The sequence below is a fragment of the Hypoxylon fragiforme genome (assembly GCF_022984875.1).
Source record: "Hypoxylon fragiforme strain CBS 206.31 chromosome Unknown GGS25scaffold_3, whole genome shotgun sequence".
Taxonomy (NCBI): domain Eukaryota; kingdom Fungi; phylum Ascomycota; class Sordariomycetes; order Xylariales; family Hypoxylaceae; genus Hypoxylon; species Hypoxylon fragiforme.
In genome coordinates, this window is record NW_026054758.1 from 1133656 (window position 1) to 1161654 (window position 27999).

Genomic DNA, 27999 nt, shown 5'->3' on the forward strand with positions numbered 1-27999 from the left:
ATGAAAGTAGGAAATTATAAGTCAGTAGCGACTTACACAGATGCGGTCGTGGTTGTGGTCGTGGTTGCCGTGTATATAAACCTATATCTCTTACTAAGGAAGGCGTAGTCTGGGGTAGGGTAAGGTAAGGTAAACTTGGAAGTTTGTACTACTAGTAGGTAACTAGTACGATACGTATTTGGAATATCAATCTTCAATCTTCAATCTTCACTCTTCACTCTTCACTCTTCATTCTTCATTCCCACTCTTAATAATGCAAGCAGGCGCTGCTTGCTTTAATATGTTTGTCTTGGGAAACATCCCTATATATCTTTCGAGCCACGGTTCATCTGATCTAGCCAGCATGTATTAATGCAAGAGTGGATGTGTCGTGGCGGCAGCAATTCCATTGGGATCTTGTCCGATACCCTACCTAGTACTACTTACATACTCACATTCTACATGTAACTATGCATGTGTATGTATACTATGTATACTATGTATGCTATGTATGCTATGTATGCTATGTATAGCTATGTGTATATGTATGTACCTACTCAACTACATACAATTGATACCTACCTACATGCAGTGCATACTTACATGTACCAGGACGCGGAAGGCGTCAATAGAAGCGATGCACATCATCAACTTACAACCACCCATTACCGTTTCTCCCAATTGGTCAGGCAAGAGAGACACAGTTCCCACCCTTCCCAGCTGGTCCACTACAAGGCTCAGATTGGTTAAGGCGTAGTACAGTACACATACAACGCTCAATTCTGGCCCAGACCGATAATTGAATCTAAGGCTAGAGCGGTCACGCATAGCTTCCTCCCGTTTGCTACTTACATAGCAGCTAACTACATGTGTAGCTGGTTCTTGTAATACACATACTCGATGTGGAAATATGGCGGTCTGTATATCTACTACCCTGGTACATGTAGGCCGTCGGGTATGCATATACGTACATAGTACATATAACTATAGCTTGTCCACTTCATCCGTCTATTGATATTCCAGTTGACGAATCAAGCTTAAGTACTTGCTTGCCAGAAAAAAAAAGGGTTGACCCTTTATGTACTACTAGTAGTAAGTACTAACTACATATCTGTATCCAATGCTTTGGTATTACCCAAGAGACAACATTGAAAAATTCAAAGATGACAGATGTGAGAGAATCAAAGCCGATTTAGGATTTCCCTCCCACGCTTGTGATCCTACAACAAGACTAGCTAATGAACTATGTATGTATTTGAGTCCTATATATCTCTGTGTGTGTCTTCATTTGATATCAAAGTGTCCCTAGTGTCTTCGTCCTTGATCCTCACCCGCACCCCCGCAAGACTCTATATACGTAAATCATCCACTCCATGACGGTAAATAGGAGACCCCCATCCCGGTTGCTATGCCTCCCTCCGCCTGTCCGCAATGCGTAAGGTTTCCTGATCGATAAAACAGGTGGTTAAGCCCATCGCTCCGTTTATCCTATAAAGCGAGAGAGAGTGAGAGGGAGAGGGAGAGAGCCCCACGCCAATTGGAGGTGAAGAAACACTCACGGACCGGATGTTTGAAAATCGGTAAGTGGCTGGCCCCATCTAGTTATAATTGGCTCCTCTTAGGCGATGGGATAACCCAGGGATCGACCACGGGTTAGCCGAGTCGGGACTAACGGAGGGTAAACTGAAGAATGAATGGAAAAAAAGAAAAGGGTTGGCCAAGGAAAGAGCACAACCGATTTTCACGATAACTCCATAAGTCCATCCTACCTACATACATACATACACATACTTCCACCACTCCATCTACCTATTATGTAGCTATCCTCCTCCTCCTCCCCTCCGTCCCCATTCCGACGCATGATTCCGTAATATCAAAGACATCCAACGACTTCTCCAATACGACGACATAGTGAATGGCCACCACATCCTTCTTTTGCGGGGTTTTATACGTCACTCTCGTATGTGAGTCTTATGTCTTGTGTGTGAGTATCAACCAGAGGTAGGATGTTATGTATGTGTAAGTTCTAGACTGAAGAAGCTTCTTCCATAGGTATGTAAACGGCCACACCAAAATAATACCTAGGTACCTACCTACCTACCTACCTACCTAATAATGATAATCCCGCGGGACCTCGACTCCGACATCGACTACATACATACATACATACCTACCTACCTGTATACCCTAACTTTAGTAGCACTTGTGATCAAATTCCAATGTTGACGTGGCCATTTTAGCCAGCCTATCCGAAAAGATCTGAAGGACCCTAAATGGTGATAAAAATCCCGCGCGGGGTGAAAGTCTCTTCTCTACGTATATAGACCTAGGTCGGCTTACATACATACCACCTGACTACATAGCAATGTAGTATTGTTTATTAACTTTCACATTCAACATTCAACGCTGGAAATTCGGACGTGTAATACACTAAAATTAGAAATGAGCACTGCCTGTCTCTATTACCATATAGCAGTGCTAATAATTAGCTTCTAGAAAGCCTAGAGAGCACATCCCAATTAATAACTTGAACCTACCTAGGCAATAACACCTTCAGTGTTATATAAAATACCTAGGTAGGTAATAGTAGTAAGTACTAACCTAGGTAACTAACCCATGTCACAGCTTTACATACTTGGGCTGTTACTTGGTTCTCCAGTGGGACCCAAAAGGTCGGTGTTACTTACATATGTACGTGCCAAGCACGAACGCAACCCTGAACTTATGTATATCGAAAAGGAACATCGAAAAAAAGAAAAAGGAAGAACCACCGAAGAGAAGAAAAGCCAAAACCACCTAGGTAGGATTGGGCGGACGTGGCTAGGCAGTACCGAACAGGACAGTTGGCAATCACGGCGCCCTGCATTTGGCCTGACCGCATTGTAGAAAACAAATTCACATCGTAGTCCCTGAACAATTATTATTGGTAACTTGGTGTGAACAAGGCCCACTGGACAACCATCCATGGGTGCCATTTCTATCTACTGTGTAGGTAGGTAGTAGGGAGCAGGAACCTTGAAGGCAGGCAGGCTCTACATAGTTATCTTGAGGTTGAACACACATGTGCAGTTATTAGAAAGGCTAGGGAAACCTATTTTGTCTTCCTTTCTTCCCCCTGTCTGTGCATGGAGTATTCATCTTCACAATTGATATCCCGCCAATGGCCATTTCCATCGTGTCTAGCACTCTACGGCTAGATGCATTAGTGTAAGCTTTCTGGTCGTCTTACTGGCGTCATCTCACTCATCCCAATGCCTCACCCGAATGTTATGCACTCGAACATCCCTCGTTTGCCCCTGAACCATGTGCTCGTCCCTTGCAGCTTGCATATGGTTCATTACCGCATCGATAGTTTTCCTCGTTGGTGCCAACACGGCGGTATTCGGCCGGGTCAGCGTATTAGGTAGATAGGTAGTGATGAGTCAATTTCTCGTGCATGCTGTGTTGGCCCGAGCCATGGGTAGTCATCGATCTTCTCGGTCACCTATTTGATGACCCGTCGTGAGCATATGTCGGGCTATTATACTTCTTCATTTTCCCAATCCTTCTCGAAGAACATTGGTCGACTTGGGTTACCGCTTACTTCTAACTTATCAAGAAACTCTGGAGGGATGGTGGGGATGTATTTTCTCTCACGCTCACGATTGACTCCACCAAATCCAGCGCCGAAGGTTACAAGCATGTCGGTAACAGTTGGAAGAGTGAACGGTAACATCAAGGAGGGATCAAGATTAACACCATCTGGTACATCATCATCATCAAGGTCCGGATTTGGTGTACCTTGTATGGTACGTGGGGTCTCCGCGCTATGACCGTTAAACGTGCTCTTAATAGGGGTCGAAGGTGCGCTACCCCCCGACAGGGGAGAAATCGTCCTTCTACGATCTCTTCTTAATGCCGCTTCTTTCTGGATTGCATCGAGGTACTTCATAGCACTCTTGGGCAATCCCTTCTCACCCACTTCTGGTCGATAATTCTTAGCAGCATAAATCAGTTGTTGCGGACTTAACCGCTTGAGTTGTTGTAGTGTCCCAACTAAGGCCTCTAAATCATCTGGGTCCAAAGATGAGAAACACTGAAGCCATTGGAGAAGCTGGACGATGGGGGCCAAATGTCTGCGTGCCGCCTCTACTGTCGTTTCACCAGATGAACTCGTCTCGCCATGTTCGTAATGCTCCGGCTGGCGATTGTTGGATCTAGCCCAATCTTCCAAGGCTGAAACATTCATTCGAATCTGCATTGCCTTCGTCCTGGCCAGGTATTTCCTATTGTTCATGATCCGATTAAAAAGCTCGGCTCCTAGCCAATACAGCAGTTGTGATATGACCTGTGCTGTAATAACAGAGTGGATATCGTAGAGGTCGAGGACGAAGAGAGTGGATGACAGGAGGGACGTTACATTGCGAGGAGCAGGTTTGGCACGTTGCTTTGGTGAAGGAGGCCCGAATCGCTTCTCTGGTGGTTCTTCCTTCACTTCCTTCTTCCTCTTAAAAATCTTCCATTCGTGCTGGAAGGTGACATCGTTTAGTCCGGGAATGGTTTCGTGGTCAAGCATTGCAGAGTCTAGTGCTTTATCTAGTCGTCTCTCTGCATCCCTAACAATGAGAATAAAAATCTCGTTGATGAGCTCTGAAAGCTGTGCTTGGAACTCTGTCGTGGCCTCAACCAAGCCGGTGTCCTTCTTGAGATAGTGTAGTAAGAGAGTTGCGTTCGACATCCAGAAAGCTAGGATAGTCATGTCCCATTGATGAGCCTCAACAACCTCGTTGATTTTATCTTGAGCGGTCACAAGTAACTTTGCCAACAACTCTGGGCTAGAATGGTAGTGAGCATACCGCGCGCTAAGGAAGATCATGTTCGCTGGGACGGGCTTCTGAGACGGTGATCGTTGAGGCTGCATATGGGTAATAACAATGTCGAGGATCCTGTCCAAATCACTTTCTTGGAAGACAAACATTTGATCATGCAGACATCGAGTCCAATCAAATTCCTGTTGGTCCTCTTCAAAATCATCCGTAAGCTGTCGGCTAAAGTCAATATGGATATATCTTCTGTTCTCGCATAGGGGGGGCAACTTACATCAGGTTGGTCGTCTATTCCCATGTTTCCTATATCAACCTCGAGGTCTCGCGCACTGTTCATCATCATGCGCCGGCGTATTTCGTTCTCAGCCATCTCTTCCTCAAACTTATCTTGGGAGAATCCTGGATTATAAAAATCATCTGTGACTCCGGCATTTCCAATGCTGTAACCATTGTCATGCAAATAAAATGACATCTCACTATCAGGTGCGACGAAGTCAAAGGCGGTTCTTCCCGAGGAGGTCTTCGCTTCAGGGGATGCTCCGTTGTCTAACAGAATCTTTGCGATGCCCTTATGTCGGTTCGTCATTGCCCACATTAAGGGGCTCCAATGGTTGCGGTCTTGCTGGTCAACGTCCACGCCAGCATCTACAAGAGTTTGCACAACGGTTTCGTGTCCCTATGTGATGTATAATGTTAGCAAAACGGGTGCTGGAACGAATTTCAAGTTGCCTGACTAACAAAACAGCTTGCGTAGACCAAAGATGGTGTTCCATCTTCATCTGGCGCATTCATATCCACAAACGGTCTGGCTTGACCGCCAAGTATTTTCTTCACATTTTCCAGATCGCCGTTGCTAGCAGACATAACTAAAGCTTTCTGAAGCATTGTCCTTTTTTCATCGTCTGATAATTTGTCGTCTGTTGCGATGGCATCTACATCGCCAAAAGCCTGCCCTCCAAGATGTTGAGCTTGCGCTGCGAGCATCTGCATCAACCGCGTATCGCTGTCGGGCATACTACTGGCAATGTTTTCGTCATAGTTCGGGTCATCTAGGGTCAAATTGCTAAATTGGAGAGGTTTTGCGGTTATCGGTGAGGTTAAGAACTGTGATTGACCTGGGAGGTGAGGAGGGAGGTGAAGTTAGCATGGATGATACGATACGATATTGGGTCGAATGCGTGATATCAGGTCGAGATCTGACTCTACACGTCAGGAAAGTTTTGAAGACGTACCTTGCCATCCATCATACATCTCAGTCTCTGGTATTAGGTCAACTGACACGACTCTACGATCATCTAGAGACTTTGGAAGGTCGGCTGGGAGAGGACGGGGTTGAGTCCTTTGGGGCTGCTCCCCGCCGAATCCCCCACCATCAGAATCCCCAAGGTCCATGATCGAATGGGAGAAGGCATAGGAGTACTTCGAATTTCGGTGGACGGTCGAGAGTTTGTTCAAGGTTGTATCAAGAATGTTGAAGAATCATGCTTTCAAAAGAGTGTTACTTGTTGACCTTGTGGGTCGTTTGGGTCGTTTATCTTTATATTGCAATCCCGACTTTTGGATGGTCGTCATTAAAGTAACAGTGAACTAGTAGCGGGCAAGTTCAGGGTTACTTCAAGGTTATGAGGTAACAGGGTAGATTAGTCCCCTAACCTTAGGATAGTCAATATCAATAATGTACAATACAATACATATTAGGTAGGCGGCTGGTAAAGTTAGTAGGCTGTGTAGGTATGTAGTACATGTAGGAGAGGTTGAATGGTACTAGGTACTAAAATCCAGGTGCTTGGTCCGTGCGTTGTTTAGATCCTTTTAGACTTTCATCATAGTCAGGCACGGCGGTATACGCATCTTCTTACCAAACTACTACATATGTAGTTAACCTACAGTAGGTATGTACCTACACTTACTTGAACAACAACCAAGCATTTGCACATATCCAGCATAATGTTAACAACAATAGATCACGAATGTCCTCAGTGCTGTGTATACCCATTCACGCTACCCAAGTATGTAAGTAGACATCTATTCATCTTGCTATTAGGTTATCTAGGTACCTAGAATACATCCATGGATATTACCATATTTCCAGTTTAGCGTTCAAATAGATCTCTTGGCCAGCACGCGTAACCGCTTCACTCCCCCATCAGGAATGATGGTAAGCTTAACGTGGGTAAAAGACCTGTCCTGTATTGCAGATGGAAAGTCGTGTTCCTGATCAGGACCACACTTACTCGGCTCGAGAACTGCAATCCAACCTTCAACATCTGCCCCTGGCTCACCCTCCCCTTTCCATTCTATAGCATCGATTTTTGTTTTTTGAGGGAAGTTTCCCCTGAAAAATGCCGTATCCACTACAAACCGTTGAATCAGAGCTGGAGCACCTAGCCGAATAATTGCCCAGTCTACATGCCCCTTAGTTCGAGATCGTGCCGTTTCCCATCCGTCTCCCATATCCTTTCCCCTGCCAGGTAATATAAGGTTATCCTTGGTGCCAAAGTGTTGGTCACTGCAAGAGATTGCCACTCCGCCATTTTGAGCTGCAGCTAAATCGAAGATTGCATCCGTGTCTGCTGGGAAGACTGGCACCGCATGTCCAAACAGTCGAAATCTCGCAATGCCTCCATCGGGATACATGTTCAGCCTCACGTGGGTGTATTGCTTCGAAGTAGGGTCGTTCAACTTCCAGCCAAACCTTTGTGATGGACCACACTCTTGAATGCCTATAATAGTTTCCCATTTCCCCTTTCCTCCCTTCCAGGAGAGAACTTCGTCGTCATCTGAGGAAAAGCAGCCTTCAACGGAAATCGCAGGAGCATGATTTCCAGAAAAGAAAGCAGTGTCAACTTCGACTCCTTCCACGGTACCAGACGCAACGCCAAGTCGTATGGCAACCCAGTCAAACGGTTCCGGGTTATGTCTCCTTGTTTCCCAGCCGTCATACCAGGCACCTGTGTAGACCATCTTTCCAGGTTGCCTTATGGGGGGTGTAGGCGTCAACAGGTTGTCAGCATCAGCAAACCATTGATCCGAGAATCCTAGGACCTTGCCTCCTAATGCCCCAGATATCAAATCTGATCACAAGTGGGTTAGCTAAGGGAAGTTTTCATTTTCTGGGTGGCAAGATTGTAGCTGTTCTTAATCCCCCCTTTCAATCTTTCGTCACTCGGCCTCCTATACACATACCAATGCAGCTGGATCGAAAAGTTCCATCGATTTCACCTGAAGCAATCGGGGTAACGTTAACGGCGTCTAACTCGTACGGAATAGGGTCGGCCATGTTGTATGCTTGCTTTACGCTGTCTAGGACCTGTGTCTACGACAAACGTTCTTTCTTACAAAGAAATCTTAGATGTCTCTTAGATGTCAAAAAGGCAATACAGAAAACAAAATGTTTCACAAGCAAGACATTCCGATCTCGAACTATTAAAGGCTAATTCTTAGTGGGGTATGCTCCGGAATACGGACAAGTCTGACGCCAAATGTTAAATGCCAAATGGCATGTGGATTATATGTATATACCTAAGTATACCTGCCTATCTACAGTAGTAGATGTTCAATGTTTGACGGTTCAACCCGTGACTTTATTTTCTCTTGCATGAAGATCTGTAAATACTCCCCCACCATTCTTCTTCCTCTTCCATACAAAGACTTCTTGTGGTCTACTAATAATTACTTCAATGTTTGCAGATTTTGAGATTAATGTTGTCGCACAGCGCATATACTTGTTCGTTTATCTACAAGCCACACACTATATGTAGTGTATAGCATAGTTGTGACTATTATGTATTGAGAATTACAAGTGCATAACTTACCTACCTAGGTAGTAGGTACCCTACATGTATGTAGGGTACAGTACTGTCAGTACATACATGTAGTAGAACACACCTGTAGATAACAGTTAGGTGCCTCGGTTGTAGTACTAACCTTCCCGAACAAGGGCTCAATGTTTGCAGCAATTGTGCAACTCTCAGTGCTCCAACTCCCCCGCACCATGTAAGACAGAGCCACCCTAGTGACCCTACAACGTACCTACACTAACTAATTTTAGGCGACCCACGCTACAAGCATAGGGGTGGCTTAAGAATCGCAAGGCTCTGATAGGTCGAAGCTTGATACAAGCAGATATCGTCATCGATGGTGAGCTCGATCCCTTTCAAAGCTTACCACAGTACAGTACATGTACCGAAGCCAGCCTTTCTGTCTCATGACTGGTACAATGGATGTATTTTAATTATTTTAAAAAGATGTGAAACAAATCCTTCCATCTTCCATATCATCTACTAAGGACACACATAACTTACACCTTAAGTCGTGAATATCTACAATACCTATCTGCCTACATAATATCGGGTACACAAATCTTCCCCTCCCCCCCAAGCCAAGTACCGGGTAGTTCGAATTAGATCCTCTAAGGACGTTACCTTAATTTAAAAAAAAAATATCGCCCCGAATGGCATCCGCAACTGGAATACCCCAACATGCCCCGATTGATCCGGACAACGAAGGACAAGAGGATTTGGAACCTCTATTAGGCCGGCCCGGAGATGCTTCTCAAAGAGAAAATGCCCCCATAGCCAAAAACCTGATCATAGGTATGAACATTCTCCTTATTTTGTCCTAGACTTCCTTGTTTCTCAGTGTCTGTCTGGCCTTTGCTGCCCCGCCTCGGCTTTAACCATATACAATTCCCACTCCTCCTCAAATATAGCCATTACCTCCGTTCGCTGCTACTATACCATGCCAAAGCTCATACAATCATCAGGCACCGGCGTCATCGCCGAGGCTGCTGGCATCCTCCTCGTAGCTTCGGTCTGGGCCGCAGTCTTCCTCAACGGCCCTCTGATCCTCTTCTCCGTCCATCCCTTAGCGCAATCCGCGGGGCTGCTCGTTCTCATCCAGTCCATCCTCGTCCTACAGCCGACCCACACAGGGGCCCAGAAGCAAGTTGGCCAGAAAATCCACGCCGGTCTCAACTTCCTCGCCTTTGCCATCTTCGCCGTCGGCGTTATCAGCATCGAGGTCAACAAGTTCATCAACAACGGGGCTCACTTCCACTCCGTCCATGGCTACCTCGGTGTTATCGCCTCCTTCTGGCTCCTTGCCCAGTACATCGTCGGTTTCACCATGTTCGGCCTTCCCCAGCTGTACGGCGGCGAGGCCAACGCGAAGAAGATGTGGAAGTATCACCGCTCCAGCGGCTACGTCCTCCTCTTGTTCCTAGCTGCCACCGTGGTCAGCGCAACCCAGACAGACTACAACATAGGCGTCCTGAAGCTCAAGCTGTGGGCCATGATCGTCATCTCGGTGCTCCTCGTTATCGGCGTTTTCCCCCGGATCAAGAAGCATAAGCTTGGCTTGTGATATAGCGGAGTAGTACGCCTCAGAGGTACAACGAGTAGATCAGGCGGGTCAGGTCGGGTTGCGAGGAGTAATGCCGATTTCTTAACTCGCGTGCATTATACTGCTTGGCATGGCAAGATGGAATCGTTATACTTCCTTACTTTTTCCCAGTCTTTATCGCACCACTTACCTATGGCGTCAAAACTTGGGGAACAAGACAGCTCGGTATAAGGGCACCCTCATTAGACAGATTTGTTCTGATGGGGAAAAGGATGCATTTTTAAGGAAAGGGATCTGAAGAGAGCGGGCTATAAAATGTTGAGGTTGCTTTTGTGGTGGATATTCGAAAATAAGAGACAAAAAAATAAAGATTTAACTATTGGCTATGGTGAACCAAGGATAGGTATCCATACCATCGATTCGACTTTATTACCCACAAACCTGGAGCCAAAGTAATTTTTACCTACCCTGCATAAGGCTCTCAAATCTCGTACTTGGTAATTGGTATGATCTTGTGGATACTTGAGGTAGGTTGGTATAGGGGTAAATTAATCAATAGATGTCGTCAGCTACCTACCTACCTACCTACCTATCATGTCATGTGAGCCTCCATACGACGGTTATCTTGTTATTTTTTTTACCTAAACATGGGGTAAATTGCCAACCACATTTCCACCAATACGAGGTTGGTATATAATATCAAGATGGATATCCATACATCTATTAATGGATCTAGTTATTGATCTAGGTTAGGTTATGGATAACTATATGTATCGAAAGCTTTATTTATTTGGGTACTCTAGGTAGGTATTTACTACGTAGGTACATAGTAGTTAGTAGCACGAATGTTTGAAGAACGACGTAGATCTACAGTAACAGGTAGGTAGGTAGGTAGGTAGGCACCAGATACTACATCAATCAGGAGAGCACATAGAAAATCCATGGGAATCTTTTGCATTTCCAGCGCGTTGGTTAATGTAATATATGTACTACTAGCTACCTTACCTAGGTATCTAGGCAGGTAGATAGGTTACCAGCTATGTATGCTATAGATATTATATCGAAAGCCAAAGAACATTAGTTCAATTTGCAAGTTCCATGATTACCAAGTTTTGTGTTATACAATTTATGTGCCCACTAGCATACCTAGGTCGGTACTTCAAACATATCCTACCTAGGTATTACCATAGTTCACAAGTAGGTTCCTTGACGGGGCACCTGAAACTCTCCCTGAACGCCCTCGAGTTCGCCGTGGTTCCCAGGACCCGAGCGAATGCTGGGGAATGGGGGTCGCTGTAGATACGCTCGATAGCTGCCTGCTGGCGGATCTTTCCGCACCACCAATTACCATAAAAGACGAAGAAGAGCTGTTCCTGGGTAAAGAAGTCTAGTCCGGGCAGGTTTTCATCCGGAGTTGACTCGGTCCGCTGCTTCCAAGCGGCAAAGGCCGCAGAGACGCCGCCGGCATCGGCAATGTTCTCTCCAAGTGTGAGTCTACCATTGACATGTACGGGTTTTCCGTCGTTTCCATTGACCGTGAAGTTGCTGTATTGGTCCACGAAGCAGCTGGCGCGTTTGTCGAATTCTTCTACAGTGTGCTTAGTCCACCAATCTGTGAAGTTGCCGTGCTCGTCATAGTTTCTGCCAGAGTTGTCAAATGCGTGGGAAAGCTCATGACCAGCAACCGATGCAAATGCACCGTACGATACATAGCTAGGCAGGTCTAGTTGGAAAACAGGAAACTGCATTATACCAGCAGGGAAAACGATTTCATTCCCCACAGGATTGTAGTAAGCGTTGACTGTATCGGCTTGCATGCCCCATTCGCCATGGTCAACCGGTTTCCCGAGGGCAGACCAAGTCCTAGCGGTTTCTAGGGTGTTGCTCGATACGGCGTTGTTGAAGAAGGCGTCGGTAACGACCAACCCATTGTAATAGTTTCGTAACGCCTCCGGGTCCGTGATATTTGGGCTTGTTGTCGGGTACCCAATCTTCTGGTCAATGTTATGTACCTTATTGGCTGCTAATTTCTTAACAGAATCGTCCATCCAACTCAAGCCATTTAGCTTCGTGATGAACTGTTGCTTGATATCCATAATGATCTGGTCGCCGTACTTTTTGGCCTCATCGGAAAAGGCCTCTTCGATATAAAACCGACTGAGCATCCAACCGAGGGTACTATCGACATAGGCAACACAGGTCTTCCACCGTTCAGCCTTTGTGTCTGGGTCCTATTTATTGTTAATTTTCCTGCTACTCTGAGGTATGGAAGGTTAACACATACCCTTCCTGATAGAACATTGGAAAATTGATGAATTGGCTGGACCTCGGGACCCTCGACGTAGGATGAATACGCGTTAACCACATTCCAGAGTAAATAGCTTTGCACGGTCGACTTGGGGCTTTTAGAAATGATATCTGAGATATTTCCTAGAAACTCGGGAAATGCCAATAAAAGGCTGTCCAACTTATAGTCCTGAGGGACCAAACCATTGATTATAGACTCTAGCCCAATTGCTGGGCCGATTTTATTGAGCTCATTAGCCTTGACAATGTTATAGTATTTCTAGTTGTGTCAGATTAGCTCACAAAATGGGATCAAGAGTTAGCAATTTCGACTTACTGTAACATCTGCCTGCTCTTCAACGGGTGGTGTTATAGCTGCGATCTTCTTCTCGAACTCAATAACAGATCGTGCAAGCTCTTTGGCAGATACTTTTAAGGTAGGAAGGAAAGTGGCAAGAACCTGTTCTAGCATAGATTGATAAAGGGAGATGGTATCATTGTCCTGATATGATTCAACTGTTGGCAGAGTAAGTCCTGCCGGATATGCTTGCACAATCACGACGTCAGGGTTCTTGTCATCGGCACCAACTCCGATGCCCATGAATGAAGGAACGCCTAACCTCTCGAGGAGTAGGATGGTATCACTCAGGGCAGCATAATCTCCTTCCTGTAGTGTCTGGCCAAGCTGATTGACGGGAAAAGACGCTGCAATCTCGTTTACCAAGCTGACCAGGGGAGCTATCCCTTTCTTCTGAATGGCCGTCTCATTTATGCATGCTTTGTAAGCCTCCTGTATCATGAGGAAGTTTTCCTCGTCAGTGGAAGCAGCACGCATGAGGAGGTTTCTAGGCGAAAAGGCGGAGTGCTAAAGGATATGAGTTAGCAAAGCAGAAATATATTGGCAAGTGATGTCGAAAACTCCATTGCCTCTCCTCAGCCCCATGCGTTAACACCACGGGGTGGTGGGATGCTGAGGGTAAAAGGGCATTACGGGTTCAGCTCGAACTCGGTGAGTATATTTGATATTTGATGGCGTACCTCGGACTTGGTTGGGTAGGGAGACTCTAAGATATGTCTGAGAGTAGTTTGCCCATTTTCAGACATGATAGTCCCTGTTGAGTAAGAACTCTTATCCGCTGGGATGTCATAACGGTTATCGAAGCCCGCACAAACAAGGGTATCAAAGTTAGAACAGGGGTCGATTGTCTGATAATCCGGTGATAAATTGTCTGGCGATACCATAAGTACATATTTTCCTTGATAATGATTGGTAGATGTAACTTACAGAGTATCTCAGACGCTGCGTGGATACAGGCCGGTGTCAAACACACAGAGGAAGTCATATCGGGCTTCCGTCGAGCGCGGGACAGTACTATACTACACTTAGAAAGCCTTCACCAGTTATGAATATATGTAGGGCGTGAGGAGCTGAGGCTAATTAGGGGGTAGAAGACGAGGATGTGGCAGAAGCAGAAGGGAGAGCGGTCAGGGGTGTTAAACACAAGTCGAGTGGCAAGGAAACAACGGGTGAATGCAAAATACCCATTCTGTCCCTTTTTCCAGTCTGCCGAGCTACCTGGTAATTTACAAGCGTAACACCAATTTTGCCTAGTTATTGAACAACAGGAAGCCATAGCATAAGTGATCTTGAAGGAAGCACGGAGCGTAGCACAGAGTTCAATGTTTAGAATTGGTATAGTATAGGTAGCTCGACAGACCCAAGGTTGACCTCGACTGCCTGGCAGATCATGGATAGGAAGGGGACTGTTACTTACCTCCAGACAGAATTAAAATGACAATAAAAACGACTATGAGGAAAGCGCTGGCAATGAGTGATATCCAACGGCGGAGCCTCCAGATTCTAACCTGGTGGTTGAGATGGTCATCGTTTTCTCCATTTTCGTCGCGATCGTTATTTATTGTATCACGGAGCAGGGGTGTCCGCTCATCACCAGGCAGCTGGCTGTGGTCAGCCATCGCAATTGAAGAGCCAAGAGTCGTTGGTGCGCAGCATCAACAGTGAACAACGCTGATCTTCACACAGGCCAGCAGTGTGTTATAATCCTATACAGTTAGCTACGGGGTAATTACCAATACTCGTGGTAGATGTCAGTATGTAGTTAAGCTAGAAGGTGACGTCTATGTTGATGAGCTCAGCTGGTTTGTTAGTGTTTGTAGATGCAAGATGTATGTGGTTAGGATGGCTGAATGGTAGGATGGCATGGTGCTACTTTGTAGGCAGCTACAAACCCTAGTATGGAAGGAAAGGCAACAGGAACTCAACAGCAGCACTCCATACGCTAGACGTGAATGGAAGTGATCGACATGAAATTTCCGGGGTAGCTTCTTCATTTATCACGAATACTCGATGTTGATTGGTTTGTGAAACTGTCATATGTTTTCCCCTTGCAAAAATACTAATAATTAGCGTACGGGAGCTTGTGCTAGCCCACCTAGAAAGGGGTAGATATGGAGCTTGGAGAGATGCGATAGGTCAAAAGATCCAAACTCTAAGCCGTTGAACTTCACATGTCTTCTTCATAAACATATATTCTCAATTAATACATAGTAGTTACTATGTAGACATTAGAGATATTATTTAGGTACATAGGTATCTTTGAATTACCAGGCATACATATGTATTTATGGTACCTTATATTTACCCAGGTGGGTATCCATCTATAAGAAGCTCGGGCAGTTATTAAAATTGTACATAGTTACCAAGGTAGGTATGTAGGCACGTATTTATAGACATTGATTGCTAACGGATGTGAATTTACGCACGTGCATGAGCACACCGGTTTAGGCCTTTGCAGTTTAACTAACTACACTAGAAACATCTTCAGCTGTGTGCCCTTGCCGAGAGGAGAGACGAGACACATGAACCTCAACAAGAACCATATTTCCTCTTTCAAGTCTGGAGGATCGTCGCCGCTAAAGTCGTTGCGGATGCTCAGGTTTTGCTGATCCCTAGGGCAAAACCCCCGAATCCCTGGCGAAGAGCAAGGCCATGATCCCATCTGGAGGACTGTCGGTTGCCGCAAAGGTATACTCATTACCTATTTGCCTAGAATCATCCCTGGCTTAGTACTAATGCTAATAATTTCCATAGGGCTAATTATTGACATACTCCCGAAGAAATCGACCAATGACGATGATGCGGCTAGGAATTCCCTGAGCTGAGGCTGTATCGAGTACCTAGTAGTGCGTTCTGCATCAATCTACTCAACTTTACCTATGAGGATTTAGACTTCATCCCTTGGACGTGAAATCTGCTAGGAATGAAGATTTTACCTACTAATAGAAAGGTAGGCACCTATCATATTCGAAACCCTGCGAATGTACCACGTGGGGATAACACGTAGAATCATACCATCGATGCTTTTAGTACTTTTTAGTCTCATAACCTCGTAGCTTTCTTACTTTGGGTTATGCGTCTGAATGTAGAAGCTCACCATTTTGATCGAAGACATCGTCTCGAATCCTACCGTCTAGAGTTCTCTCGCTCAATTTTAGGTGGCGCGGGATGGAATATATATGTTGGCCCTCGTTGCCCATACGTTCAAAGATGAATACCTACCTAGAAGATCAGACTAGGATATATAGTACGAATAAAAGTGAGTATTGAGGAGGTAGATAAGGAATCAAGTGGCTGCGAAGTTATGGCTAAGTAAGGTGCATGCCATTGGGGGAACCGTTATCTTGGAAGTGGTCTTCAGCATAGGGGTCCAATAGTCCTTTGTAGATCTGGATTTGCATTACTTCCACATGAGTCGCGCCACGTTGTTTCCAAAATGTTAGAATTGGCATAGTCCAATAGCAATATAAGGCCTGGTGCATGTGCCATAATTATCCCTTGAATGGAAGCTCTCGTAGCCCGTCTCCTGGGGCGTGATTCCGCATCCACAGAATATGGGGGTGTTCAGCATCCGAGCCCACGATCTCCCCTAGGGGCTTCCCATCCACTGTCAACCGCCTGCCACCCCCACTCTGGAGCATCGATATCACGAATACCTAGCCTCAGCAACGCGTCCCAACCCCAGGCTGTATGGGTTCACCGTGCGCAGCATTGCAATCTCGTGTAAAAACCTCGCACTCACTCGACATCTGCGGCCATACGGTCGCATAGATACGACGTTCGTGCCACTATAGAACATACCTGCGGGGCATAACTGGACAGTGGCCCTATACACTGGCAAGTTGCGGCCTCATACGCTGTGCCTCGAGGGGAGTATTGCTGCTATCAGAGCTGACTCGAAGCTGAACAAACAACCGACAGGGAAGGTAACGTGATCGTCGGTCCAATCTTCCACAAAGTCAAGGCACCCCTGTTTGACTAGCATAGAGTCTCGGCAGCTATACGTTATATCACGGCCCGTCGTGGCGTATATCGCAGTTGGAGAGGGTCTGGGCGGGGGGCTGAAAGCCTACTGACACCAGACTTCACGGAGCGGCCAACCGGCTACCGTAGACTCGGCGATGAGTGGGCATGGTGCTATATTTCGAGCGCAAAACCACCGAGACTCGGCGGCGTAGTGAGAAGGTTAAAATGAGAGGATTTGCCTAAAGGTACGCTAGGACTATGTCCGAGGTCGGGCCTGTGAGCAAATTCCGTCGGGCTGCAATACGGGCATGGCGGCTCATGAGGAGTCTTGTCCGCCCATGTTGATAGGATGAAACGTCTATAACTGACGGTGGGGCAACAACGGTAGCGATCATAGACCAGTAGAAATAGTGACAATCACTTGCTTCTCGAGCTTAATTGCATGTCGTAGATGTCTCTGAAAAATGACGCTTGCATTGAAGACTGTCTTGGGCTCAGCCGCATCTGGACTGGTCAGGGGCAAGCCACCTGACGCCGATGGCTTCATGCCGTGCGACGTTGGAGGCGGACTTCCGTCTCCGCTCCCGCTGCATCTAGAAGTTGTTACCATCTCGGAAGGACGACTGTAAATCGGTGTAGTGGAGAACCAGTGAGGGCTCGGACTATTTTGAAGGATTGCTCTCCTTGCCTGTAATATGCTCGGGGCACACAATAATATCCAATCTTCGACAGCCCGGCTTGTATCAAGACAGTCAACCCCTTGACTGCGTTGAAACGACTTCTCCCAATTCTGGCTACCGACATACAACCCATCTGCTCCCTCGTCGATCAAAAAGTGACAAAAGAGATAGCCCCTACAGATTGATGGTCACGCGAGATGCACCTAGTGGTAGCCCTGGGCGTGTTTTCTAACCCCTTCTAGTGTTAGCCTTATGGAAAAGAGCCTTATTTAGTACACCGTAAGGTACGTGGTAGAATCGATAGAGGGGTCTCCCTTGGATGGGATACAACCCCGAATTTTCGTATACTATGGCGTAGTTTTCGCTGCGCTATTTCAGGCCTATAATGCTACTAGTTAGAAGTCCCTACATAGTAAGTTGCTAACCAACTAGCTACCTAGATAGGTATTCCCAGCAGCCCAGCAGCTCAGCTGCTCACCTATGGGCTTGAAGCGAGCAAACGGAAGGGTGACTCGGCCGGGACATTTTGATCACATACACACCACCTCATCATATCGTCATTAGGTACCTCTGCCTTGCGTTGCCTGCATTGCCTGCCTGTTTAAGATAAAACCATGGTGCAGGTAACTACCTGTACGCAATTACCTAATAACTTATCTGAAGTGATCTATCGTTTGTTTGTGCAGCAGATATTTGGATTAGCACAGGCTATGCCATTAATAGGCCAAACACAGGGGTAAATGCGCTATGTAGGATTATCAATATCTATCACGCTCGTGTTGGCTTGGCTACATATGTATTTACCTACCTGTCCACCTACCTGTCTACCTACATGCCAGCATGCCTACATACCTAATACCTACATACTAGGTAGGCTGTAGGTGGGCAGTGGTTAGGTGGTTAGGTGTTTGAGCAAGCCTCTGTTTCCTGTAACAAAGTGGGAAATATGTTATTTCAGGTATTGCATTTACCCAGTACTAGGTACGTAGGCATGTAGGTAGGCATGTAGGTATGCATGTAAGTATGCATTAGACTCGGAATAACATATGACCTATTGACTTGATTGGTCTTTACAATGTACAGTAAATGCATCGAGGTTGTGAATCGCAAACTGTAAAGGTCAACTGGTGAAAGTGTAGTTACGTGGTAAACAAAAAGATTGAAGAAGAGAGGGACCCTTAATTTATCGAGCATTCCAAAAACTACCACTATGGACAGCCCTCGTTTTAATTGGCTATTAGAAAGAACGCCTCGGTTCACAACATCATTGATAGGTCAAGGAGCCACCTGTGGTGTTACATGAACTGATACGTATTCCGTCATTGTGAAACATTTACTGTGAATGAGGTTACTTTCTGTACTGTATGTATTTGATGTATGTGTACCAGTTATGTGTACAAGTTATGTGTACAAGTTCAAAGTTGTAATATCTTTATATCGAGTAGACACAATCTGGCCACATGCACCTGATTTAAAAACGACAATACAACTTGAACAACATTGAACAACATTGAACATCAGAAGTTAAAAGCGTCAATACCTGGCAGCTCACCGAACACTCTGTCAGCCTGCCTATTCAGGATTTCAACATTTCCAGGGCTATTATAGAAGTTAGAACTAGATAGCTTAGTAGGTACCTACTACTACCTACATCATACGTAGTAACGTCCGCTAAGCTTCTTCTAAAGTGCTTGTGATATACGCTAGCTTTAAACCGGTCTCTCCGAACTTTTTCCTCGGCGGGCACTATTTTCTTCGGGACCAGTGAGTTGGAGGGGCCCTATCGTAACGACTATGGAGACAAAACCAACTACTAGCCCTAGTAGTCCAAAGAAAATACTAACCTGGTACATAGGTAGCTCAACTTTTTACGCTTCAGTTCAAAATTAAAACGGACATTCTTATCCGGGCTACAAACAGCTGGATAACGAACGCTCTACCAAATTTCCATGCAGGTGAGATGACGTACACAATGGAATGACGCAACTTGCCCAGGTGCTTTTTGTACTACTCTGGACGACCCTGCATTTACATACATAGTGCCTGTTAACCCTATTAACCCCTTGCCAGATAAAAGCTTCGTTTAACTTTTCACATACATACATCACATACATCCTTATATACCATCAATGTTAAACTTATTATCCTAGGTACCCTAGGTAGATATGTGGTAAAGTAAGTCCATTTAAGCGTATAAGGCTGGAATGAAACGGGGTTCAACGTTGAATGTTTATTATAACTACCATACTTTATCCTAGGTAAGTAACCAAAAGCCTGAAAAACTCAATGTTAGTTTTGAAAACTCCCAGGTTAATTGTTGCACATTCATTTCAGCTGCTTGCCTAGGTAGTGTTAGCACCTAGTAATATTCGAGAAGCACTTGAATTCTATCACTAGCGAAACTACCTAACCACAAGCACTGCTAGGAAGCTAATAGTTGCAATTACATATACCACCGTATTACCACGAAGCGGTCGGGGTTGGGGTTAGGAAGATCATGGAAAATTATCTACTAACTACTACTGTATGTATGTACCTACAAACTGCGACCATTACATACTCTTAACCCCCCACCCCCTATTCACGTAGGCGATTTTATACTTACATGTACACTACGTAGCACTCTACATGTATTATACTACGATGAATAGTACGTGCTTGACCGCTCTTGCCATTAACCAGGTCAATATTGTCGAATTTGATGACAGAATTCCACGATAATAAGCAGTACGTCAGATCATATGACTGGTACATATTCATTCTGCCTCACGATGGAGATACATCGATATTGGTATCCTCGAGCCACGGTATGCATGTGTACAACATTGAATACAATACGATACATGTACCTATTGCAGCTGCTAGGGTAAATGTATGTACTCTCTGCATGAGGTCTTCACGCTATAAATACCTACATCTAGCTACTAGGTTAGGTATGTAGTAGGGCAGGTAGTAGTAGGGTAGGCAATAGGGTCAGTTTCAATACCGCCACCTCCACCAGATGTTCCTTAAACATTCAATGACTTGGCAAACTCACGGGCCGACGAGAAGGAAGTCACATGAACAAATGGCTGATTACCTAGGTAGATTACGGCTCAGCTGAGTGATGGGAGTGGGTGTGGTTGTCAAGTGGTTAAATATAATTGTATTCTTCAAGTTGCTCGGGGCTGTGGGCTGTAAATGAAGTATTGAAGATCATGGCATTCAAGGCATTAAGACACATTAAGACATGCGAGAAGTTGGAAGAATTGGCCCGCTCAAGGTTCGGCTAGGCGGGGAAAACAGATTAACATTGCGCGGTAACCTGCTAAACGGTACATCTAACCTTGATTGGATCTAGGGGTGTCCAAGAGATGCAATAATCAACGTGGACAGACACCCACCTGCCATCCATATCCTTACCAGCCATGTCCCTTCCTGCTAGTCTACTAGCCTGCCTGCCTACCTGTTAATTTTTTTGTTAGCGTACCCGCTCTGCGGTTGTACCGCTGCGACTTTTTTTTATGCCCTCCCTTTTTTCATTCAATGTTCCTCCGCCTGATGTCTCCCCTCTCCGTTTTAGCCAGTGAATAGCGATAATCATGAAATATTGCTTCGCTACCAATAATTTATTCCTTATGAGAGATCGTACATACCTAAAACCCCCGAAAACAAACTTGTTTAATTCATCTTTTAAGGTCAACCAACGTCAGGGTTACTGAACTGATGCTCCTTGGCAGCTTTGGTAACTTGAACTTGACTTAAATACTACCTACGTCGTATAGTACAATACCTACCTAGGCACGGTACCTATTTATCTCAACCAAAATACATACAATACCATAGTACCTATTAGGTCCTATAAAAGTACCCTATATAGTACGGTACATAACCTACTCTCAGCTTATGTATGTACCTATCACCAGCGGATGTACCCGAGGATCGCGAATAATCCGTATCAGTAACAGACAGAAGCACTGTCTGACGTAGGTAGTGACCCAACCGACTTTGCTGACTAGCGATGAGCCTTGCAATCGACACAAGGCGATGCCACTTACCGGTTTTGAATTGTCCTAGCCGAAAAAGAAACCACATCCTTATTCCTTACTGCCACCCAACCATCATACGGCACTTCCAAACACCAGTTCTCGGTCGTATGCTTGTCTAATCTCCTCTAGCAACGAAGACCCTTTTGGATTTGACTAATGCGAATGCCGAGATCACGAGTTCGTAGTGAGATCCGTCCCCGATACTGCCGCATGGGGGCGCCCGTGAATGAGGAATGCCATCTCATCACTACACAAACCCGGACGAACCACGCGACATAATCAACAACAATACCACATTGCCATTCCCTCCTCCTCCCGGCCATGACACTAATCCCCTTCAGCCATTGACCACCGAGAAACAGTCTAGTTTCTTTGCGGACACCTTTGATTCCATGCGCAACTCGCCAGGTAGCACGGTAGGGCCGACAAATCCTGATGCACCTTGGCTGACCCTCGCTTCTTCAAGTGTAGACCACATTAATTTGCGAGGCGGTGGAGCAGACGCGGTCGATGTTGGGAAACTTCATTCTGTTGCCAGAGATGTGCCATTGGAAGAGGATGAACCACGGCCAACCCCAGGAGCTGGCTCGGGCGCAAGGAGTAAAGCCAGTGAGCTTAACATTACAGGCATTTCGCCCGACGTCATAGGAACCAAACCCTCACTTAGTGAGTATCGAGCCCGCCTCGCCAAAGAAATGGAACGCCGCGAACAAGCGGTTCGAAGTCCTCCGTCGCCTACGAGAAATGTGTCTGAGAAGAAGCGCATCTCGCCTATTAAGGAGGAGTCTAGCACCACACCCTCGCCCACACCTGACTCTGATATCCCGACTGCCTCGAGCGAGTCGGGCAAGACGGTCCGCGGCGGTATGACTCCAGGATTCCCGGCTCGAACACCCTCTTATCCCTTTCCACGCATGGGTACTCCTAATTTCACCTCAACTTATTTACAAAATGTTCTCGGCCAACAACCTCAAAGCGGAGCTGTTAGTGCGGCGGGTGCACAATTTGGTAGTTTTGTGCTGCATGATCAGCTAAGATCTGACCCATCGTCCCCGGCGTCGGCCATGACTTTCCTACCCACCGGAGTAATTGCCAAGCCACCGAATCTCGATTTCCCTACCCCTAATCTCTACGATTTAACTTTGATGCTTTCATCCGAGCCTGGCCTGGACGCGTGGTGGAGTAGTGTTGTTCAAATTATGACCACATATTTTAAAGCTGAAAGAGTAACCCTTTCCATGCCAGCTGACCCGACGGATGTTGAAAATGTACCTTGGGGCCAGAAAGCTACTTATAATTCATTAGAGGAAGATGAACTAAGCGTTGGATATATTGCTAGGGGGAGTAGCTGTGTCGCGAAAAGTGGCAGTGAGCAGCCAGAGACCCCGTTGACTTTTGAAGGGCCTCACAAGAGTGATAGGCCTCTGCGACCGATTATACAGAGCCGTCATTCTTTCACTGCATATGAAGATACAAAAGGTGTTCATCAGACAGATGCGGATCAAGTCGCAAAGCCTAGTAACCTGCGACCTGGACTAGTTCAGAGGAGCAAGAGTTACTACCCGGATGGCGACAGGCATGATCCGGCTTCACCTCATCCTTTATTAAATAGACAGACACTTGAGGAGCACGATGCTTTCGAAGAGCAACAACCCGTTCCAACATGGGAAGCAAAGCTTGAATCGAAGACAGAAACCAAGGGCCGTCTCCTTCCGGTATTGCAGGGTCTTGATTTCGAAGCGGACCCTCTCATCGACCACAACGGCATCGCTCGCGTCGTAGATCGAGGCAAAGTTATTGCTCTAACTCGATCGTACCCATATCTTGACCCAGCTTCTGAAGAAAACAAGCACCAATCTAAAAACTCCAAGCCCGTCGTGCCCGAAGAATCCAGGAAAATTCTGAGGAAACCCATGATGAAGTCCGAATCCCAGACAAAATTGTCTTCGTTATTAGCAAATGCAAGCGCGCCGCGGTCATTAAACCGAAACCTGAAATCATTTTCGACAGAGAAGAAGTTTTCCAGCCTATTCTCTGCCATGGATGAGGTTGTGCCCCGACCCCCGACCCCTAAATATGAAGAATATGAGCAAGCACCACCATCACCATGGTCTCAATCTCCAGCGCCCTCACCCGCCGTTCGAGCCGATCCTTCCGAGAACCCCTTCTTCACAGACGCCATGGTTGACGAGGAATCGTTTAATCCCGGCCCAAGCCCACAAGACTACACGTCCGCACAGCCTCCTGAAACTATTGGAGTTGATAATTCCTGGACTGTTCTTCACGTACCCCTTAATCATATTCTCCTCTCGAAGCCTCCGCAGAAGTTCAAACTAGATCCTTCTGCACTGGAACATAAGGCTTCTCAGCGTAATCAGATGGAGCCAGGTATAAGTTCTGCTATGTTACATGAGCGCTTATCTACCGATGAATTAGCCAAGAAGAGCAAACATTTGCCTATTGCAATACTGTCGATCCTCACCCCCATTATACCATATCCCTCTAATCTACGCCACTCTCTTGAACACTTGGCTCCTCATTTAGCAGCAACCTTCTCACTTAACCGACACTATTCCAACCTTGAGACAGAAGTCATGGGTATCCATCGAAAAAGACCACCTACTAGTGGTTTCGGTGCCCTTGGTCCCGATGGACGACCTATGGTAGATTCTGTCATGCTTTCACACCTTAACTCAGCACCGCCTGAAGACCTCTCTCAGCGCTCAGCCACTGGAAGTCTTACTAGCCCCAGCGAATATTCAGGCCCATCTCGGAGTATCAATGCATCACCTAGTGGGACACCACTCTGGGAGCCAACTTCTTTTGGACTGTTTGTGGAGAGAAGAGCCGCCGGCTCTAGCCCTAGCCAGCTGGGAGGTGACAGTTATTTCAGCTCCGTGCCTAGGGGTAGCAGTGGTCCCACAGATATATCGGCTCAAGGTACGTTAGCTCAACGAGCTTCAAGAGCCGGTATGCTGGATAGTGGCACTACTGGCAGACCGCCAAGAAGATCAGGGAGTCTCCTTCATCTCCAACAAGACTTAAGCCCAATAACAAAGGATGGAGAGAGCCCGGGTGCTCTCGACGAGGCAGGTACAAATCAGTTAGCGAAACCTCGTCCTGCGTCAAAAGACTCCTCCGACTTGAACAATGGAATGGAAACCAAGCAATCCCATCAGGACACGGATGATGGCCGGAAACGTTTGTCCGGCCAGAGCATACCCTCCGCTATTCATAGACATACCCTGTTACATTCATATGGTGGTGACTTCTCGTCATCCTTCCAATCTCTGCCGTCTAGCACCTCTCTTCTTACAAAGCCTACGTCGCAATCATCGGCGTTAGCACGGCCTGGGTCTGCATCTGCAGCGCAGGTTACTATGCTCCCGCCTTCAGACCGTCTGAAAGGACTCATGCTCGATCTATTGCCGGTACACGTTTTCGTGGCACTTCCGGTAAACGGAGAAATTGTGTGGGTTAATAGCAGATACCTGACATACAGGGGCCAGACTCTTTCGGACCTCGTTGCAGATCCTTGGGGCAGCATTCACCCTGAGGACCGCGATGATTATATGCGTGCTTGGACTCATTCACTTCGATCAGGTGATCAATTTGCCCACACCGTTCGCCTTCGTCGCTTCGATGGCGCATACCGGTGGCACCAGGCACGTGCTGTAGCCTCGAGGGATAGACGAGGAGTTATAGTACAATTCATTGGCTCCTACATGGATATTCACGACCAGAAAGTTGCGGAACTCATGGCGTTGCGTCAAGAAGAGATCGAGCTTTCGGAAGCGAAACACCGCCTCCTCGCAAATTTAATACCTCAGATAATATTTACCGCAACCGAAAATGATGGAATCACATTTGCGAATGAGCAATGGCTATCTTACACCGGTCAAAATGAGGAGGGTGCGTTAGGATTGGGATTCATAGATTTTGTTCATCCAGATGACTTGGCCAAATGTCGACTGCCGGTAGATCGCTCAACGGTTGTGTTTTCGAACACAGATGATAATGCCGATCAGTTTACCAAAAGTCCTACAACGATGGGCCACGAATCGTTTTCTGTCGAGACACCTGGAGGACGCCGCCCAACACCGCTGTCTCGTCACAACAGTTCTAGTTCGGCCCGCGATTTTGTTACGGCAGATCTAGGCGAGCTGGCTAGAAAGGGTATTCTTAAAGTTACCATAGACAGCAACGGTCGACTTTCCTATACGACTGAAGTGCGTCTCAGATCTAAGACCGGCGAATACCGATGGCATTTGATAAGGTGTGTGGAAATTGATGATGTTGGGTTCGGAAGCGGTGCAAGCTCCTACTTTGGCTCAGCCACCGACATCAACGATCATAAGCTGCTAGAGGAGAAACTCAAAGAAGCTATGGAGTCCAAGGGTCGATTTCTGAGCAACATGTCCCATGAGATTCGCACACCACTGATCGGAATATCCGGGATGGTGAGCTTCTTACAGGACACAACGCTCAACGAGGAGCAGAGAGACTACACAAACACTATCCAGACTAGTGCTAAGAGTCTCCTCATGATCATTAACGACATTCTGGATTTATCAAAGGTCGATGCCGGTATGATGAAACTAAATTTCGAATGGTTTCACACCCGGTCGCTCATCGAAGATGTAAACGAATTGGTCTCGACAATGGCAGTCGCTAAACGACTCGAACTTAACTACATTGTGGAAGAGAACGTTCCTTCTTGGGTCAAAGGTGATAAGGTACGAATTCGACAAGTGCTTCTAAACGTCATTGGCAACGCTATCAAATTTACAAGTGCGGGAGAGGTTTTCAGTCGTTGTAGAGTCTATTCAGATAATAAGGCTATATTAGGAGAGTATTCGATCCTGCTTGAATTTTCTATCATCGATACCGGGCGAGGTTTCTCGAAAGAGGAGGCTGAACTGATTTTCAAACCTTTCAGTCAAATTGATGGGAGCAGTACCCGACAACATGGCGGCAGTGGACTAGGTCTCGTAATTTCACGGCAGCTTGTCGAGCTTCACGGCGGTAAAATGGATGGCACCGCCGTACCAGGCAAGGGTTCAACATTCACCTTCACGGCCAAGTTTGGCTTACCAAGTCCTGAAGATCATCCCAACTTTGCCAGCACCCCACCTTTGACTGCATCCACACAGACTCCAGCAGATGAGAAGTCAATGCATGCTATCAAGCCACTTTTGCTTCACAGAACGATGGATCCTGCCCATACTATCAGCCCTATCTCGGATATAGGGGTTACTTCACCAGCCCCAGCGTCGTCCGCCAGTTCAGATCCCTCTGTTCGCTCTATCCGAACTCAAAATACAACACGGTCTTCGATCTCGTCGGTCAATGTTGGTCTTTCGCACTTCAGCGAAGCCGCCAAAGCTAGCGGGCAGGACATCTCCCAGATGAAGCTTGAGATGCCTTCTGGAAAGATATCCCCTCAATTAGTACCTACACCAGACGTGACCAAGTTTCCCGTAGACTTACCACAGTTTCGTCCACCGATGTATTCAATACTCGTCATCTGCCCCCAGAGGTATAGTAGAGAAGCCACCACAAAGCACATCGAGATGACATTGCCGAAAGACGTTCCACATCAGATCACTGCAATGGCAAGCGTGTCAGAAGCCGAAGAGGTGATTGGAGGTCATGAATCCGTTACATTCACTCATGTTGTCCTTAATCTCACCTCAGTTGAAGAGATCATAGGCGTCATCGACAAAGTAATTGCAAGTTCTGCTGGCAAGACATCAGTCCTAGTGTTGACGGATTCCGTTCAAAGACAAGCCGTTCTCAAACTAGCCTCCGATGCCGAGCACCAGCGGCTCCTCGCGGAGAAGCGGATGATATTTGTGTACAAGCCGGTGAAACCATCCCGCTTCGCATCCATTTTTGATCCAGGCAGGGAGCGCGATCTCAGTGTAGATTTGAACCGCTCCAGTGCCGCTCAGATGGTTGAGAATCAGAAACAAAACTACTTGGACGTAGAAAAGCGAATAGGCAACAAGGGGTACAGAGTTCTTCTCGTCGAGGATAATCCTGTCAACCAGAAAGTCTTGGTCAGGTATCTGAAAAAGGTCGGGATCGATGCAGAGATTGCGGCCGACGGTGTGGAATGTACCGACAAGGTCTTCGCGCAGGCCCCATACCACTACTCTCTGATATTGGTAAGTCTGACTTATGAAGCTTCGATTTGCATATGCAATCAGACAGATAGCTAACGTTCCCAGTGCGATCTCCATATGCCTCGCAAGGATGGCTACCAGGCTTGCCGAGAAATTCGGCAATGGGAGGAACAGGCTAACCTCCGTAAGTTGCCCATCATTGCTTTGTCGGCGAACGTCATGTCGGACGTTCAAGAGAAGTGCGCAGCGGCGGGATTCAGCGACTACGTCACGAAGCCAGTTGACTTCGTCGACCTAAGCACGGCAATGTCCAAGTTCTTCTGATCTGCCACCACGGGCGATCAGTCAACAACGATTTGCCAGTCACAAGACATGATCAATGCATCTGCATGGCGTTCCCGGGAAATAGAAGTTTAAAAAGGATTG

General features: G+C 46.5%; 5 protein-coding genes across 5 annotated transcripts; 3 read left to right on the top strand and 2 right to left on the bottom strand.

Annotated features, from left to right (window-relative positions):
- Positions 1-3499: 3499 nt before the first annotated feature.
- Positions 3500-8064, bottom strand: GGS25DRAFT_513299 (uncharacterized protein; the record flags this gene model as incomplete). The annotated part of the gene is made up of 6 exons (XM_049262869.1): positions 3500-4999; positions 5059-5460; positions 5523-5899; positions 6017-6203; positions 6909-7858; positions 7971-8064. 6 exons carry the CDS (start codon positions 8062-8064, stop codon positions 3500-3502), a joined length of 3510 nt encoding a protein of 1169 aa, XP_049118702.1.
- Positions 8065-8964: 900 nt separating this feature from the next.
- On the top strand, positions 8965-10781 carry GGS25DRAFT_480637 (eukaryotic cytochrome b561-domain-containing protein). Its single transcript, XM_049260104.1, has 2 exons — positions 8965-9379; positions 9550-10781. Exons 1-2 carry the CDS (start codon positions 9238-9240, stop codon positions 10146-10148), a joined length of 741 nt encoding a protein of 246 aa, XP_049118703.1. The 5' UTR covers positions 8965-9237; the 3' UTR covers positions 10149-10781.
- Positions 10782-10999: 218 nt separating this feature from the next.
- GGS25DRAFT_480640 (endothelin-converting enzyme 1) lies at positions 11000-14618 on the bottom strand. Its single transcript, XM_049260105.1, has 6 exons — positions 14189-14618; positions 13699-13785; positions 13452-13642; positions 12751-13278; positions 12412-12693; positions 11000-12358 (listed from the first exon to the last, which is right to left on the bottom strand). The coding sequence occupies exons 1-6, from the start codon at positions 14388-14390 to the stop codon at positions 11309-11311; spliced, it is 2340 nt and encodes a 779-aa protein (XP_049118704.1). The 5' UTR covers positions 14391-14618; the 3' UTR covers positions 11000-11308.
- A 2583-nt stretch (positions 14619-17201) lies between these two features.
- On the top strand, positions 17202-17602 carry GGS25DRAFT_519236 (uncharacterized protein; the record flags this gene model as incomplete). Its single annotated transcript, XM_049263663.1, has 2 exons — positions 17202-17362; positions 17470-17602. The coding sequence occupies 2 exons, from the start codon at positions 17202-17204 to the stop codon at positions 17600-17602; spliced, it is 294 nt and encodes a 97-aa protein (XP_049118705.1).
- Positions 17603-21585: 3983 nt separating this feature from the next.
- Positions 21586-27979, top strand: GGS25DRAFT_173712 (uncharacterized protein). The gene is made up of 2 exons (XM_049256579.1): positions 21586-27615; positions 27679-27979. The coding sequence occupies exons 1-2, from the start codon at positions 21679-21681 to the stop codon at positions 27895-27897; spliced, it is 6156 nt and encodes a 2051-aa protein (XP_049118706.1). The 5' UTR covers positions 21586-21678; the 3' UTR covers positions 27898-27979.
- The last annotated feature ends 20 nt before the right edge of the window (positions 27980-27999 follow it).

Excerpts from the sequence above, each read along its gene's own strand:
- GGS25DRAFT_480637 (XM_049260104.1), top strand. The coding sequence starts at position 9,238 with ATGGCATCCGCAACTGGAATACCCCAACATGCCCCGATTGATCCGGAC. Across the intron at positions 9,380-9,549 it reads AGCCAAAAACCTGATCATAG|GCACCGGCGTCATCGCCGAG; the intron begins GTATGAACATTC and ends TACAATCATCAG.
- GGS25DRAFT_480640 (XM_049260105.1), bottom strand. The coding sequence starts at position 14,390 with ATGGCTGACCACAGCCAGCTGCCTGGTGATGAGCGGACACCCCTGCTC. Across the intron at positions 13,786-14,188 it reads CATTTTAATTCTGTCTGGAG|TACTGTCCCGCGCTCGACGG; the intron begins GTAAGTAACAGT and ends AGTGTAGTATAG. Across the intron at positions 12,694-12,750 it reads AAGAGCAGGCAGATGTTACA|AAATACTATAACATTGTCAA; the intron begins GTAAGTCGAAAT and ends TGACACAACTAG.
- GGS25DRAFT_173712 (XM_049256579.1), top strand. The coding sequence starts at position 21,679 with ATGCCATCTCATCACTACACAAACCCGGACGAACCACGCGACATAATC. Across the intron at positions 27,616-27,678 it reads ACCACTACTCTCTGATATTG|TGCGATCTCCATATGCCTCG; the intron begins GTAAGTCTGACT and ends TAACGTTCCCAG.